Consider the following 17641-nt stretch of genomic DNA (forward strand, 5'->3'; position numbering starts at 1 on the left):
CGCCCCGGTCACCCGCGCGGCGCTGCCGCCTGTTCTCGCGAGGGTGGTGGGGCCGGTGTCATGGCGGAGGAGCCCGAGGTGGACATCGAGGGGGATTCGACGGCGGTGCCCGGGGAGGTGGTGCCGGGGTGAGTGAGGGGTGGTTGTGTCGCTCCGGGGAGCGGGTCCCTTCCCGCCAGCGGGCAGGGTTTGTGTGGCCGCGGCGGTCGGGGTTTGCGTGAGAGGGTGGCGGGGGCAGCGCGGCCGCTGCCTGGCGGGCTTCCCGGGAAGGGCCGCGCTCCCGCGAGGGCCTGAAGGGAAGGACCTTGGAGTCTCACTGAGGGCCCCTGAACGCAAATGTGAAGCATTGTCGGGCAAGGACCTGCGAACGGGGCCTGTGGGGTCATTGTGGTGAGGTGAACACGAAGCTGCTGCCACCAGGTCCCCCGCACGGGCACTGGAGGCACTTGGTGGCACTGCTGGGAGGCTCCTTTCAAATGTGTAGACAGAAGGTGCTGTCCTGAATAGCGGGAGCTGTTGACACGCTTGAGGGCAGAAAGGCCCTGTAGAGGGGTCTGAAAAAATTGGAGACCTGGGCGATCACCAACCACATGAAGTTCAACAAGAGCAAGTGCTGAATTTTGCACCTGGGACACGGCAATCCTGGCTGTACATACAGACTAAGGGATGAGATACTGGAGAGTAGCTCCGTGGAGAAGGATCTGGGGGTGCTGATCAACAGCAAGTTGAACATGAGCCAACAGTGTCCCTGGCAGCCAAGAGGTACCCGTGTCCTGGGTGCATCCAAGACAGCATTGCCAGCTGGGCAGGGAGGGAATTGTCCCGCTCTGCTCCGCACTGGTGCGGCCTCACCTGGAGCACTGTGTGCGGGGCTGGGGACACAGGATAAAAAAGATATAAAGCCATTGGAGAGTGTCCAGAAGAGGCTATGAAGTTGGTGAAGGGTTTGGAGAGGAAGCCGTATCAGGAATGGCTAAAGTCACTGTGTTTGTTCAGCTTAGAGAAGAGGAGACTGAGACCTCATGGTGGCTACAGCTTTCTCACAAGGGGAGCAGGAAGGGCAAACACTGAACTCCTCTTTATTGACCAATGACAGAACCTGAGGGAATGGCAGGAAGATGTGCCAGGGGAGGTACAGGTTGGACATTAGGAAAAGGTTCTTCACCCAGAGGGTGCTGGACACTGGAACAGGCTCCCCAGGGAGGTGTCATGGCCCCAAGCCTGACAGTGTTCAAGAAGAGACTGGACAACGTCCTCAGATGCATGGCGTGAACTGTGGGGTTTTTCTGTGCGGGGACAGGAGTTGAACTCAATGATCCTTGTGAGTCCCTTCCAACTCAGGACATTCTATGGTTCCCTGGGTGGTGAACTTGCAGAGGCAGATGGGTTCAGAAAGTTGAACTTAGGGAGGTTCAGAAAACTAATTGAACAAATTAATGGGTAAGGGATCTGTAAACAGATACTGAACTGAATTGGCAGTGATTCTAACTTTACAAATGGAGCAATCGCAGGTGCTGGGAGAGTGTGTGAGGATTGTACCAGAGGCTGTGGCTGGGCTCATGTGATGTCCTGGGTGTCACCTGCTGCCACAGGTGGAGACAGAACAGTGGGCAAAGGGGACTGGTGATCTGACCCGTTTCTTGACCCACTCCAAAAGCAGCAGGAGCTGTAATGGTTTCTGCTGTACTTGGGGATTTATCCTTACCTGTAAAAAGATGTCTGAACTACTGACACAAAGCAGTTCAGAATAGGAGGCGAATTTAATTTGGTAGCATTGCAGTGAATATAGTGCTAATTAGTCTTTTCTAAGTCTGAATGTTCAGGAAGCAAAGATTTTTGAAAAGAAGTAATGACATGAAATACTAAGGAGATTTTATGCTGCATTAAAACAGAAGAAAGTTGATCAATGGTGTTAATCAGTGACGGATTTCTAAAAGTAATAAGTGGTTATTTACAGAAAAGATCAAGCATAGTCTGCATGGAGTCCGTAAGAGCACTAACACTTTCAATATTAACAATAGAGTTCTTTATTTGACTGTAAAATTGTGGCTTCTTTCATTTGTGTGTATTTTATATGGTCCCTCCTGCTTTCAGTTGCTCTGGATGAGAATTTTTACTGTTTAGGGTTTTACTGGTTTGTCAGACAGTCTGCAGTGAGGTAGGTGAGGACTTGGTATTGATATTACTAAGAAAGGTGACTTACTGAGGTGAATTTATACAATGTGTAATGGAATATTATAAGAAAGTAATATAGTCTGGAATATAGGGTTTTAGTTTAGTGTCCAATTTTGTCATCTTCTGTTACATTTTTTGTTATTTACCACACTGTTAATTTATTTATAGCAGCCTTCATTTTGTCTGAATATGTTTGCGTTGTTTTGAACACTGGGTTTTTTTTTCAGAGATCATCAAAACACAGCTTCAAGCTTGCTGCATGATCACTATCTTGATTCTTCTTGGAGAACTGATAACTGTCTCGTAAGTATTTTTTAAATGAACGGTACTTCTTACAGGGTTATCAGAACTTCTGTTTTCCCCACTCTTTCCCCTCATGCATGTTCTCTTTTCAGTTTTAATAGTGTTTTTTGCTTACTTTTAGAAATTATTATATATTGATACTTGATTCTTAAGTAACAGCGTGATAGAGTTCAAATATTAAAACGTATTTGTATTGTTTGCAGCCATGGACGCTGGACAGCAGCATTAGTGAAGAAAACAGGGCTGTCATTGAGAAAATGTTGCTGGAAGAAGAGTATCCTTTTGCTTATTTGCTTGTATGTTTTCCTGTGTAACAATAGAAACCTTCCAGTTTCCAGAGGAACTGGACAAATCTTTTCTTGTTAAGACGACTGAAGCACTGTCATCTTGTAGGTAGGTTGCGGAAGTCAGGTAGAACACCTGAATTAATCATCTAGCTACCTGCAACTTCCTCTGGTGCTTCTGATTTTTCAGGAAATGACTCAAAAACTTGTTGAATTGAAGCTGACACTGTCACCAAAAATAGCAATAGTATCACCCCCACTTCAGCTGCTTTTTCATTGCCACCCTCAGCGTTGTGCTGATGCAGCCATTTGTGTGGCGTCATAGCGAACCTGATCGAACAGCTGATCTGATTCAAAATAGATAGGTGTTTGTTGTTTGGGTTTTCTTTTTTTCTGAATTGTTCTTCACTTGGACTGGTTTACTGTCTGATTTTTGTCTGGCTACATTCATACTTCTGCCAAGATGTGAGACGAAAACAGGAAGGAACAGCTGAAGTCAAATGTCACTTCCTTATGCATTAAGCTCAGAGGAGTGTGTGAAATTGTATTTCAGTTTTGAAAGCAGTGCCCTACTTCTTTCTACAGCTGAATAATTATGAACCAGTGTAATTTATGATTATTAGAATTCTTACATGTACAAATATCTCTGATGCTTCAACAACTTGCTTAGCAGGTATTTCAGATATTATTTATCAAATAAATCACTTTCTGAAAAAATATGGCTCAATCAAAAGGAAGCAGAGAAAAGATCTTTGAAAAGGTAAGCTATGTTCTGGAAAAAAATTCTGTTAGGTGAGAAGAAATTAAAAGTCCTTCCAAAATAAGGTTATTTGCTGAGATATGCAACAGCATCACAATTATTAATTTTAATTTTCACTTTGTTTTTTATTTGCAGCCCACATAAGAAAACTGGAAAAGTCATGTACGTACATTTTAATGATTGAGTTGCATTTTTTATTGTTCTGTGTACTAATAGGCCTGTAGTAAACTAGTTTGCTTTTTTTGTAGCATGGTAGGAAAAAACCCCTGTTAATTCTAGTTGGCTTTCTTGCCTGAACTTTTCTGTTTCCTTCTTTTATGTATTTCTGTACCATTTGTTACTCATGAATGCTGTGTTGCCTTGAACCTTTATTGGTGATGGAGAAGCTGACATGATTCTCAATATTTTATTTATTAGCTACATTCATATTTTAAGCAATACCTTGAGTTTTACAGAAGATGGGGAGCAGTCCTCCTGTTAGAAGTTGCCTTCAGTTACTAGGATTTGAGAATATATATTTTTAATAAAGCACTAAATTCTGTTTCCTATTTTCCCAGGGTGCGATCACCTACAAAATCAGGTAGCTACTCATTAAAGTGGACATCAGAAGAAAAAGAGCTGTTTGAACAAGGACTGGTAAACTTGTTTATATATGTCATGTTTTGAATAGAAGTCATTAGTTTGTCTTAAATAACAAAATAACAGTAAATACAAATAAGCATGGTATATTTATCTGCTTCTGCTTTTGTGCTTCTAATGTGTTAAAAAATAATGTGGAATGATAAATCAGATTTATGTTGATAGATCCCCCAAAAGGCTTTGATTAGTGGATTTGTTCTTGTGAGGCTGATGACAATTGGAGATCACAAAATATCAAATATGCAGCTTTATGAATTGTACAATCGTAATGCTGTGGTTAGCTACAAGAAATATAGTGTGTGCTTTAGACAAGTCAGCTAATAAAGTGAAATCCTTTAACTACTTTTGCAAGGTCTTTTGAGATTATATGTTTGTATAGTGCTGAATGTAGCAGAGGCTGCTTTCCCAAATACAAATTCATTTCAGTAGAATTCCTGGGGTTAGTAGGCAGCATCATTTACAGTGTGCCAGAATTGGGTGAAAAACCTGTAGTTTAGAATAACAATAACTTAGTGTTGGATGCAATTTTCTTCTCGTTAGAATGCGAGTAGCAAGGATCTTTACCATGTGCTTGCTGTACTGTTTGTGCATTTGTAGCAAATGAATTTTTAAACGTCTTTGGATAGTAAAGTGCAATGCTTGGAATGTTAGAGTCAGAGTAACTGAAAAGTGCTTTGTGGTGAAATTTGTGCAGGTGAAATTTGGTCGCCGGTGGACAAAAATTGCCAAGTTGATGGGAAGTCGTACTGTTCTACAAGTAAAGAGTTATGCTCGGCAGTATTTTAAGAACAAGGTAAACAGGGTATCTCTGTATGTAGCAAAAAGGCTGGTTGACAAGGGTGCTGTTTGTTGTACAAATAGCTTGATTTTTAATCTGTCTTTTCAGAGTACTGCTGTTAAAATGCATACTCTATTCATTCCCACATACAGAAAAGTGGGCTATACTTATTTGCAGATTTAAATATGAAGTCAGACCTGGTTTCAAATTCCTAGTATGACTTCAGTGTGTTTATTGCTGATATAACTAAACAATAAATGTAGGATAACTAGTTTCTTATACTATTGGTTGTTAGTCTGAAAATAATTAGATTCCACTATACAGCTCTTTTGGCTGTGTTCTAGTTTTAGCTTTAGCTTCATTTGAGACTTCAGGGGCATTTAAGAAGAAATTACTATGGTCTGGTGTTTTTTGAATGGAAATACATGTAAATTTACACTTGGGCTAAAAGTATACCTATTATGCTGCGTAAAAGCCAATTGCAATGGATTAAAATGTATTGAAAAGGTAAGATGAGGGAGAAACACTTCAGAAAGTCAGAACTATTTTGCCTGAACAGCAGACAATTTGGGAGGCAGAAGGAATTGTTTTTGTTTTCCCTTCTAAAATTATTTTATATTTTCCTAAGGCAAAAAATGGTGATTCTGAAAAAGAAGAGCAAAGTCAGTGTGGTAGCAGTCTTCCTGTTGAAGATGGGATGCAGGTAGAAGCATGGTCATCTGGAAATTTGAGAGGCCGTGCAGACCCCAATCTGAATGCAGTGAAAATTGAAAAGCTGTCAGATGATGAAGAAGTGGACATAACTGATGACATGGATGAACTGTTTTCTTCTACCTTCCAGCAAGAAACTGGAAAATCTGAGTTATCTGTTGTTTCAAAAAGTCCAGTTGAAGAAATGAAAGGAATGGAATGTTTTTTTTCATCTGTTGGACGCAGTTCTGCAATTTCTTTACCTAAGGAAGATCCTCAGCATATCAAGCAACATTCAGTGGATGCGTTAGTATTTTCAGGTCTTGCAGCAACATGCTCTCAGCACCTGAACGGTGATAAATCTGTGAAATTGGATTTTCAGCAGCACAATAATTTTCTTGAGAAAGCCAAACAAGGCAGACTAGTAACATCTGGTGGTACTAGACAAGTAACTGATCAGGAGCTTAACGAGGAGCAGAGAGAACTGGCTGATAATGGATTGCTCTTTCCTTCTCCCTGCCAAGTGGATGACGATCATCAAGAAGAAGCTGAGGAGCTTAAACCACCTGAGCAAGAAGTGGAGGTTGACAGAAGCATCATTCTGGAAGAAGAAAAGCAAGCTATTCCTGAATTTTTTGAAGGGCGCCAGGCCAAAACACCAGAGCGTTATTTGAAAATTAGGAATTATATTTTGGATCAATGGTAAGATGCATTAATTTCACTTACTGAAATAAGCAACTAAGATGATTTGTGTCCTACTTTGTTGTATAATAGTTAAAACACACTTATAGTTCACTTCTAAAAAGAGTAAAATAAATTATATGGTAGTGTTTTAAAGATTGCTAGTGAACAGCACTCAATATTAATGCTTCTTTTGCATCTTTCCAGTTTGTTTTTTTTCTTACATTCTGGAAGCTAAGCAGTGAAAATACTTTGAAGCACTATCAAAATGTGTGTTCCATATCAGAACAATCTGTATCTATTTTGGCTATGCTATTTTCTTCCAGTTTTTGTCATCCTGTATGTAAGAATGCATATATGATTTTAATAAATGTTTCCTCAGAATAACTGATGAAATTAATTCTGGAATGAGGTCTGTAGCGTTGCAGTACTGCCTTTATAGAAGGACAGCTAGAAGAAATAGTCTGTGCTAGAACAGATAGTTTTGACCAAAAAAAAAAAATACTTCCAACGAGGAATCCATTTGCAGTAGTGCTCATACACTTGGATATTTTATATTCCATCTCCAAAGAATCAGTTTAAGGACCCTTAGTGATTTGTGGTAGCAGGCTCAATATACAGTTTTTTCTGCTCACAGTTCTGTTTTGTGTGCTCACTCTGTTGGTTTACTTGCTTTTCTGTAGAAAGAATTGCGAAGTTAACTCTGTTCTCATTTAGTTGTCTTATGTATTGACAGTTTACTCTGCTTGCAGAGAAACTCTCAAATTCCAGACCAGAGATGTGTCTAACTGAAACGATTCCGTATCAGTTTAAAAGCAAGTGATAAGTGCAGAGAGAGTGAAAATGAGTTTATTTATTACACCAAGGAAGCCTGTGATTATATGAACTATTTAGTCTAATGTGACGCAGATGTTCTTATATCAATTTAACAGTATTGTAGTATTTCTGAGTAAGTCATTACTTCCTGTTGAAGAGTTTAACGCAGAGACATAAGTTTCACGCTGCACAAGTATGCATGTGTGTAAATAGCAAAACATAATAAATAAAAAGGCAAATCATGTGTTTTGTGAAAGTCATATTTTTGCTGTGATAGCCCTTGCATAGTGGTGTGTAGTGTGTGCATCGTGGAGAGAGAAGAGCACTTAACCTCACTTTAAGTCATACAATTCCTTCCTCCCCCTGTGATTTGTTTTACTATTTGACGATGTGCTGTACTTTATTTTAGGGAGAGATGTAAACCCAAATACCTAAATAAGACTTCGGTACGTCCAGGCCTGAAGAACTGCGGCGATGTTAACTGCATTGGACGGATCCACACGTACTTGGAATTAATAGGAGCAATCAACTTTGGCTGTGGTAAAGATATTTTTGTTGGAATCAGTTCAGAACTTAAATTCTAATTAGCTCTTGCTGAACACATCTGTTGTTGATTGTTAGCTTTTTTTAATTAAAATGAGTATTTTCATCTACAAGGTAAACAGTAAGGTTAGTAGATGTGTCTTTAAAAGGAAAGTCATAACTTCATTGAAGCATGGATGACCGCACTTAAACAGAATCAAGCATCCGTGTGGATAATCTTCCAACTTCTCTGTACACTCAATGTCTTAAATAGTAATTGTTGTTATATTTAAGTGCTGCAAAAGAGAATCTTTGGACTGTAGTTAGTGTGGTCATGTTCCAACCTGAATATGGCCGTAGGCTATTTTGACACTAATGTTGAAGTCAGTGTGGGGTGTACGGCTCACAGAGAAGGAGAGATGTTAATCCTCACTAGGGAGAACCTTCTCAGCAGATTGTTTCTCATGACCTTGGAAAACCTAGAGGAGTTTGTAACCTGCTTACAAGATTATGGATTTTTTGTTTTACTCAAAAGACCTTCCCCCTTCCTTATGTTTACTGCACACCAACTGGTAGAGTGTATTTTTCTTTTTTTGTGCTTTTCTGTGTGTCTAGTATTGGATTTTTTTTTCATGATACCTGTTGTTTCTGAAATTCTGCCCTCCCTCCATGTAAGACAGAATTCAAGTTGTTTCTTTTCCTGTTCTGAATTACAACTATTTCCCAAATAAATAGTAATAATGAAAACATATCTTCATCCTCAGGACTAGTTTTTACAAGATTCAAATGTTAAACTTGAGTGACATGTTAAAAGTATATATGCATCTATAAGTCGATGTTGGAGTAGAGTCCCTGGATTGATTTTTGGTCCAAAGCTGAATGGCAGTCACCTAGGAGAGGATGAATAGCCTGCAAATACTTTTAGTCTGAAGCAGAGGCTATTAGAAATAAATTAACAAGAAGGAAGGAGGTTTTCCTGTCTTAAAACTGCTGGGATAGTGGGAGAGGGCTATGTAATAGTAATATTGCCACTAAGAGATGTCTTTTCTGTTTAGGGATTTTTGTCGTTGCTTCTGTATTTATGGCATTTGTTGTTACCATTTATCTACGTCGTTCTTGGCCCTGTGTCGGAAACAATTGGCTTTGTACTTTACTGAAGTACAGTGTCTATCTTTTCCGTATCCTGTAGAACAGGCTGTTTATAACCGCCCCCAGCCTGCTGATAAAGCACGCTCCAAGGAAGGCAAAGACACAGTGGAAGCGTACCAGCTCGCTCAGCGCCTGCAGTCCATGGTACGTTTGGGCAAGGGAGGTGGGGGCAACAAATAAAAATTCAGCACGGAGAAGGGCTTTTCAATTTTCGTTTTCAAACTAGGGCAGCTCAGGAAATTTCTTCTCGTTTTGTGGGTTCATTAGAATGCTCGGTAATTAAAGCATCAGTCTGAGTCCAAGTTCTGCAATTTGACAGGTATCTGCCCTAACTTCTGCTCTCTTACGCACTTTATTTCTGCTCAAATACATAAGTGCAGTTGTTTGTCCTTTCTCTGCAGCCCTGCCTTTCTACCTACCTTTCCCTTCCTTCCTACTTCTCCTTTATTTATTAGCCTGTATTAGCCAGAAAATAGTGGAGTGTGTTGGTAGTGTGTGATTAAGTTGCTTGCATTTGAACTGTTAAGTATGCTAGGCATATGATAGGACTTACTGAGAGCCTTATGTACACAATTAGTAGTGACTCATTTATTACTACATGAATTGCCAAGGCTTGCCAGATTTAATTTTCATATTCATATTTAGCATTTTTTAAGTACTTCATAGCAAAATAAATCAGTTGATGGGAGGAAAAATAAATCAATCCAACTAAAAAAAATAAATTGAAGGATAAAGAGCTGTAGCATACACTAGATGTAAACATACTGGTTTTATAGCTTTTTGTGTTGTCTGAGCTATAATTCAGAGCTGGATGATAATGTGCTGTTGCTGTCAGAGTGATCCATGGAGCATCAGCCAGGTGCTATACTTTATAGCCTTAAAAACTGAAAGCCTCACTGTTGATAGTTTATGACAGATTGTGAACTACTTAATTCTCCAGAATTGCAGGGTGTTCTTTCTTTTCTGGAAATATGTCACAGTATTAGTTACATTCACATGGCAGTAACCTTATGGGCAATGTGCTTATGGCTGATTAAATAAAGTAAATGCATTTTTTTCAGGAGTATGATCATTGACTCATATTTATTTGCTTGTTGCAGCGTACAAGAAGACGGCGAGTGCGAGACCCTTGGGGAAACTGGTGTGATGCAAAGGATTTGGAAGGACAGACATTTGAGGTAACCCTTCTGTGGTTTAAACTTTCCTTACAGAATTAATTCTTGCTAATGGCTTGCAGCTGGCGTTGCATCAAATCTAGAAGGGAAACAGTTGTGTAATAGGTACTTAACCTCTCTTTGTGGAAGCAACAATTTGAAAATAATGTAGCAGCTCTTACCTCTTGCTGCTGCTAAATAGGGTGGTACTTGATGTTGATAAAGGTGTTCATATGTGAGCACGGATGGCCCTACATTGTTTTATGCCTGCAAAGCTCTTTGCCTTGTCTTGTAGGAGATTTCATGCCCCTTTGTTTTAATTTAGCTGCCTTACTAATGCTAACAGGAGGGGACAGGAGAAAAATATTTTTATTTTTTTCTTTCAATCCTCTTGGGTTTTTGTGCTTATAAGGCAGGTGATGAGTGTTCCTAATATTAATTCTACTACCAGCAATATCCCCAGAAATAGTGTAGTTTATGAAGTGCTTAGAAAAATTCTTACAAGTTTAAATATTTTGTAGAACACTTGGAAATATAATGTCTGCTTGAGCATGCCCTCTCCACAAAAAGTGAGGAACTGTAAACATCCTATTTTTCTTGTACAGAAAACCACTTAAATTTGAAGCCTTCAGTAATAAATATCTGTAACTTCCATGGTGTTATAATGCCATTTCAGTAAATCTGGTTAATAATTCTAACATTTTCTGCAAAATACAGACTTGGCTTGAAATTGAGTTTGAAAACACTCATCCCTAAAGAGAGGGGTCATGATAAATTCTGGACACTGATTGTAATGGCAGATGTTCCCCTTAGTTATAACTAACCTGTACATTTTTGCACAGTTTGTGATATGGGCTGTGATTTTACTGCATTTGGGGAATGTAATATTTCTCTCATCGGTGATATTGTGGACCAGACCTCTGGTCGTTACTTTCACACTGCGTGGTTGAGCTACAGCTGTTGCCCTCTACCCTGAGTAGTCTTGTAACACACAAAAATTCATAGTATATCAAGAGGATACTGATGTACAGAATTTATGCTGAGCTGATTTTGGAAGCACTACTCAAAGAGCACTTAATAACCTTTTTTTTTTTCTTTTTTTAAGCATCTGTCTGCTGAAGAACTAGCAAGAAGAAGAGAAGAAGAAAAACTGAAACCTGTAAAATCTGCCAAAGGTTCAAGACAAATAAAAAGGTATTACATCATATAACATAGATCTAGAAATTAAACAAATGTCTTGGGTACTGTTGGGCTGGAATGGTAGAAATCAATAATATTTATTATGGTCTGAAATAACATGTTTGTAATTCATGGGTTTTGTACTGAAAGTCACAAGTGTGTGTGGTGAAGTTTCTGTGTTGGGTGGAAGTCATCCCAGTGTGGGATGAGAAAATCTAGGAAAGAGAAACAAGGTTATTTCTCCTCTGCCAAGGACACAATGTGAAACTTGGAAAGTTTCCTGACTGTCCTACACCTTCAGAGAAATTTTCTTTCGTTTTATAGTTCCTTTGATCCCTTTCAGCTGATACCATGCTGTTTATTCACTGAAGAAAAACAGGTATGTACCTATCAGTGAATCATCAAGAATACTTCATTACTTGTGTTACTTTTTTATAGTCATTATTGCGTTTATTATTTCAGGAACCTTTTCAGGTGAAAGTGTCTTCTGAAGCACTTTTAATAATGGATTTGGTGAGAACTAAGTTTTATATTTCAAAAAGCTATCTTGTATATATTGTGTTGGGTTTTTTAATGAGCAATATAAGATTGAGAAATACAGTACTTCATTCCTCCTACAAGTGAGAATCTGGTATTCAGTAAAAGCCATTAAGATTAATGTTTTTTTATATTGTGCTTAATTTTTCTAGAAGGTAAATGATTGTGCACTAATAAGACTGTTACTACTTACTACTCTCCATCATGCTTGAAATACAATTTGCTTAAAGCTACCTTCTCAGATAGACTGCCTTTTTGAAACATTGTGGACTGCTTTTCTGCTAGTCTGGAAATTGATTTAGTGTTTATAAAGCAATGTGTGTGGCTTTTTTAATAACAACAGGTTCCACCAAAACTTGTGTGGTTGTTGAACACTGCACAGCGTTGCACGCGCTTCAGTTTTCGAAGCTGCCATCGTGTCGTGTATGGAAGCATTATACAAATGTGCTATATACCAGTGTGTATGTAGGAAGCAAACATAATATTTTCCATTTGCTTTAAATTGAAATGCTGGGTATTTGAGAGTCCTTAGCTTCCTAAGTTTTCCTTCTAAATGTCATTGAAGAATTACTGACTTGTAGCTGTGAAGCCAGTGTATTCTGTCGTGTGCAGATCAAAACTCGGAGAAATTATACAACTTGGACTTTAATAATTGTTTAATATCATTTTAGCACTCTCATGTGTCTATGGCAGAAGTAATAGGCCTGCTAGGTGGAAGATACTCTGAAGCTGATAAAATCGTAGAAGTAAGTGTTTGTCTTTTTACATTTTTTGTAAAAGGTTAAAACTGTTAGGATAATAGATATAATTTGAATAGATGTAAGTATTATTTCTGAAGGGCAACTAATTAAACATAGTAAAGTTGAAATTAATTACTGTAGCCTTGAAGTGTTAGAGTTACGCTCAAGTGTTGGCCTGTCAACTCTATAATGAGGAAGGTCTGATATATGACTCTTCAAATTCTTTAAATTGTATTTAACTGATGGAGATTTCTTGCATTTATCCATCTGGAGGCTTTCTTAACAGGTTTGTGCAGCAGAGCCGTGCAACAGCCTCAGCACAGGCCTGCAGTGCGAGATGGATCCGGTGTCCCAAACGCAGGCCTCGGAGGCGCTGGCTGCCAGAGGGTACAGCGTTCTGGGCTGGTACCATTCCCACCCGGCCTTCGACCCCAACCCCTCCATACGAGATATTGACACTCAAGCTAAATACCAGGTACTTGCTGGGCTGTACTTTGAAAATACATAAATAGCAACGCCCTCTACCCCCAACCCTAATGCTTCCCTTGTATTTACAATGTTAATACACATGATTGCTCGAATGCATCTTAGAATCATTCATAAATTGACTTAATTTCTATGCTGTTGTGAAAAAGGTTGCATTCCTTGTATGTGTTTGTTTTGGTGCGTTTTTTTGTTTTTTTAGAGTTATTTCTCCAGAGGTGGTGCCATGTTCATTGGAATGATTATAAGTCCTTACAACCGAAATAATCCTCTTCCATACTCTCAGATTACATGTCTAGTAATTAGTGATGAGCTCAGTTCTGATGGTTCCTATCGTAAGTACTGATATTTTATCCATTGTCTTAATTTTTCTTTTGAATACGAAGGCGAAAAATGTTGTCTGTTCTTGAACTTGAGAAATAGGTATTTGTATATTTATGTTGGTAACTTGTGCTGTACAGAACTAGGAATTTCACTTAAAGAGTAGCCCTGCAAGTAATCCTTGCTGTTATGACAAGAATATAGAGGTATAAATAGGCAGAAAATTAGTTTTCTGTATTAGTATTTCCCACAATCCATAAAGGGTTGGGACAGTGGTCACTGTTATTTACATGCAGTATCCATATGAATAACTGAGAAACTGCTTCACAGGTATTACTTATATTTTGCTGTCTTACAAAATTCTGAACAGATCCTCTGATTGAGGAGGCAAAAGTATAATAGCAAAGAATTGCCTGCTTTAGTAGCCAAAAATGCCGATTTGAGTACCTAAGCGTTCAGAAGGTCAAAAGATCAGCCTTGCCAGCTGTCCAGGAAAAGACAAGATACGGAAGCTGAAATGCTGTGCTGGCCTGAATCCCAGCCGAAGAGATCAAATTAAAAGTGTCATTGCCATTTCATGAAAATGGGATGTTTTCCTTTTTTGAATAGTTAGGAAGATGTTATATAAAATTTATGATCCAAACTACGTCATATTTTTAGTTCAGCCTCCTTAACATTGGCAAGGAACGGGGCTGCAAGTTGCTGCAGTTGATAATAAATTATGAACAGTTCTGGGAAAGGAAAGGATTGCACCTTAAACTAAAAAAGGAAAAAAAAAAAGGTTGAATGAACTAGAAACACTGAATAATCACGTTCCATTGATTACAGGCCTGCCCTACAAATTTGAAGTGCAGCAGATGTTGGAGGAACCTCAGTGGGAATTAGTATTTGAAAAAACGAGATGGATAATTGAAAAATACAGATTCTGCCACAGGTATATGTCTACTTACGTTCTAAAGAATAGCCAGTTTCAAATTTTTGCATGTTTGTTATTGCTGTGTCAGTAAAGACGTGTGTCTGCTTCCTACAGCACTATTCTTTGTTTTTCTCTCAACAGCAGTGTCCCCATGGATAAAATCTTTCACAGAGATTCTGACCTGACTTGTTTGCAGAAAGTAAGTTTTTGTCTTTTATTTTTTAACTCTTTAAAATTCTAAATCTTGTTTTAAATACAAATCTGTTTCATATCATCAGAAGTCACCTGACATTACATTTTTACAAATCAGAGATGTAAACTAATCACAATAAATGACATCTAATGTGCAGCTTATTTACTTACAAACACAGTGAAAAGAAGGATGTTCATTGAAGAGAGCTGGGGACAACAGTGATGTGCAGATACCAAATTTTAACCTCAGTTTGGAGAAGAATGAGGCAAATTTTTCATGTCTCCTCTCAGCACGTTGTGCGCTTTCAGCATGGAGAGCTGCATGTGTTTTGAGAGAAAATTTGAACTTCAAGTCCTTTGTTCCATCAGGAAAGTAGCGCTGTGCTGCATTTGTCACACCTAAGTGAGAACTTTAATTTTCCAGTCAGTGTAGTAATTGTTATGAAATTGTAAATAATGACAGCTCTAATAGTAATTGCACAAAGAAGACAGAAAATCTGCCTAAAGCAAAAGATAAACAGAAAATACATACACTATAATTACCCGCATCTATTGTTTTTTTCCTCTCCCGATGACTTTGCTTATAAACAGTTTAAATCGAAAATTGAATTGGTAGAATACTCTTGAATTTAGCTATTGTGTAATTAGTTTTAAAGAATTGGTTTGAAATCAGCCATGTGTTCCTGTGTGACTGTTCCTGTCTAAAACTTATGTCGTGCAGTTGAATACTTCTGTAGTGTTAATCCTAAATAAATTAAAAAAGAAAATCCCTTTGGAATGCTTATCAGCTAGAAAGGTGGGGGGGAAATAAAAAGACAAAAAACAACCCTCAGGAAAAATGTCAATTTAAAAAAATCTCCTTTTCTTTTGACCAGCTTTTGGAGTGTATGAGGAAGACTTTGGGCAAGGTAACAAACTGCTTCGTTGCTGAAGAGTTCTTGACACAGATAGAAAATTTATTCCTTTCCACATACAAGAGTGAAAAAAAGAGTAATGCTGAAGAAAATGAGAATGAACCTTCAAATGAGTTGTCAATGTGATGATGTTAACAAAACAAAATGATGGAGTTTTGATTTTATTTTTTCATTTTCTTCCCCTCCTCCCCATTATGTCAACTCTTTCAGACTGATTATCCAGTCTAGTAGTAACTGTTAGAGAATCCAGTGTCATTGTTACGGTTTAAACATAATTTGAAAAACTCCTAATGTGTGTGACCTGACTACACGCTGAAGCACTTAATACTGTTTGTAAACCATGAGTGCCACAGGACTGATTGATTGACCAAGTCTGCCATGGGGACAGAGGACAACCTCTCAAGGATATTGTGCCTCAGTCTTCCAGGAGAGTTTGTCCGCTCTCAAGTCATTTGGTTTGGGAATTTTCCCTTCCTTTCTCCCTCCAGGTACACACGTAATGCTGAATGAATTTGTTCCTTAATGCTTTAGACTTTTAAAGTTTGAATGAATTCACAAAATAGAAACTTAACTAAAATGAAAATATTGTAGCTCACTGATTTCACACTTCCCTGGTATCCAGTCTGAAGTTTTATTCAATTGTAGTTTAATACATCATCTGATGTTTTTTTCCTTCCCCCCTCCCCCCCCGCCACCTCCTTTTTTCATTTTTCTCTCCCCATTGATCCCTATGGTCAAGTAGCTTTTTGGCCTGTTCTTGGCCACCCTCCTTCTATATTGGGGAGGAAAAGCTGGCAAGTTTTCGTGACTTCTCAGTAGTAGTTGTGCTTGTTTCCAGTGGAAATGGTGATTCCTGTCTTGCTACAGGTTGTGATCTTTCTGGTCTTCCATTCTGCAGGGAGATATTATGTTGTTCTGCCAGATCGTTGTGATTTGTCCGCTTCTAATTGCTGCTGTTTCCTGTGGAAACAAGAGCTCTCAATTGATGGCAAACTTTGTGCACCAAGCAGAAATGTATTTGTCTTTCTAAAGAAAAAAAAACCCAAAACACCAACTTTTATATTGAGAGTATTCTCTATAATGTGCAGTTTGAGAAGAAAACATACTAGTTTATATCAGTTCTTCAGCTAGAATTCCATACAAGTGTATATTCAGATAGTCATAAATTGATCCTGATTGAAAAGTTTCTTGATTGTAACTTGGAAATGTTTCATGAGCTATATCACTGTGAATCTTTACGGAAAAAATGTGCTTTAAATTTTGCTTTCTAAGTCATGAGGAAACGTGACTTGTGTACAGTTATTACTATTTACACAGATTTACTTTGGGCAGAGTTTCTCAGAGAGGTCTAAAATATATTTGAAAACATGAAACAAGCAAGACCTTGAGTTTATATCCAGAGGGGTGACTATGGACTCAATTCTTATTTAAAATATATATTTACATGTGTGTGTATATCCCTAGTTCTACATAATATAAATGGCATTTTAAGATTTTATATGTTTGCATTTTTAACTTCAGCTTTCATTTGTATAAAGAGTTTGAAAATCTTTAACATTCTAGAGTTGCATCCCAGCGAGGGAACTCCATTACAGGTATTAACTGGACTTTTTTTATCATGTCTCATAAAACGTTTCTGTTATGAAGTAGAAGGTGCAGAACCTGATGGTATGAAAACGTGAGCTCTGGGTACTCAGAGATTCTGCCAGTGCAGATTCAAGAGCTGAGCTAAAAATATCGGTGAACGTTCTCTGCTGTCTTTGACGTGCAGATCTGGTGCACAGCTTTAGGTCCCACTATTGTGTGGAGTTTACAAACTTGGTGTATCCCCCTACATAAGGCATGTTGATTCAGTCTGCATATATTCTAAAATGTCATCTTTGGGATTTCCTAATTAAAAATATTGCATGACTTTCTCTGTTCCTAGTTTAACTAGGTATTCTGGTGCAGTTTTGCATAGGTTACTCTCTAGAAAAATCACACCATATAAACATATGTACTAAAAGCTGTAATTAGTTCTGATTTGTAGGAAGATAATTTTGAACCTCTTGTCTAACAGCAATAGGAAGTAGATAATATTTGTTGTCCACGTATGGTCTGTTCCCAACCATTTGAGGGTAGATGTCGGTATTAGCCTACTAGTGGTAACAATGTGCAATGACTGAAAAGAGTTAAAGTAATACAGTTATATTAATTGAATTTTGCAGTGATGTCACATAAGAAAAGCTTTGAGTAAGACATTTTTTTGAAGCTGTTTGTCTCAAGAAGAGCACAAGGTGCTGCACTAGGTGTTTGATGCACACACACAGACTCCAGGTCTTCTAAGGGTTTATTAGCAAGGTGGTGTGGGAGGAAATATAACGGTGGGTACCATCATAATCCAGTATGATCACACAATAATGCATGAG

The 17641-nt window shown here is 38.3% G+C and overlaps 1 protein-coding gene across 2 annotated transcripts; it reads left to right on the top strand.

The window, feature by feature from the left end:
* Positions 1-9: 9 nt before the first annotated feature.
* On the top strand, positions 10-16731 carry MYSM1 (Myb like, SWIRM and MPN domains 1). 2 transcript variants are annotated; one of them, XM_065841946.2, is made up of 20 exons: positions 15-128; positions 2403-2478; positions 2682-2752; positions 3445-3522; positions 3658-3684; positions 4080-4158; positions 4856-4954; positions 5568-6331; positions 7536-7666; positions 8838-8941; positions 9898-9975; positions 11057-11145; positions 11455-11509; positions 11593-11643; positions 12339-12413; positions 12694-12882; positions 13093-13225; positions 14040-14145; positions 14269-14326; positions 15195-16731. In XM_065841946.2, the coding sequence occupies exons 1-20, from the start codon at positions 61-63 to the stop codon at positions 15357-15359; spliced, it is 2496 nt and encodes an 831-aa protein (XP_065698018.2). In that variant the 5' UTR covers positions 15-60; the 3' UTR covers positions 15360-16731. The 2 variants fall into 2 exon arrangements, with proteins under 2 accessions (XP_065698019.2, XP_065698018.2); XM_065841947.2 differs by lacking the exons at positions 14040-14145; positions 14269-14326; positions 15195-16731 and having other exon boundaries at positions 10-128; positions 12681-12882.
* Positions 16732-17641: the final 910 nt, after the last annotated feature.

Source organism: Patagioenas fasciata, chromosome 6 (genome assembly GCF_037038585.1).
Source record: "Patagioenas fasciata isolate bPatFas1 chromosome 6, bPatFas1.hap1, whole genome shotgun sequence".
Classification (NCBI taxonomy): Eukaryota; Metazoa; Chordata; class Aves; order Columbiformes; family Columbidae; genus Patagioenas; species Patagioenas fasciata.

Excerpts from the sequence above, each read along its gene's own strand:
- MYSM1 (XM_065841946.2), top strand. The coding sequence starts at position 61 with ATGGCGGAGGAGCCCGAGGTGGACATCGAGGGGGATTCGACGGCGGTG. Across the intron at positions 2,479-2,681 it reads GGAGAACTGATAACTGTCTC|CCATGGACGCTGGACAGCAG; the intron begins GTAAGTATTTTT and ends TATTGTTTGCAG. Across the intron at positions 12,883-13,092 it reads ACACTCAAGCTAAATACCAG|AGTTATTTCTCCAGAGGTGG; the intron begins GTACTTGCTGGG and ends TTGTTTTTTTAG.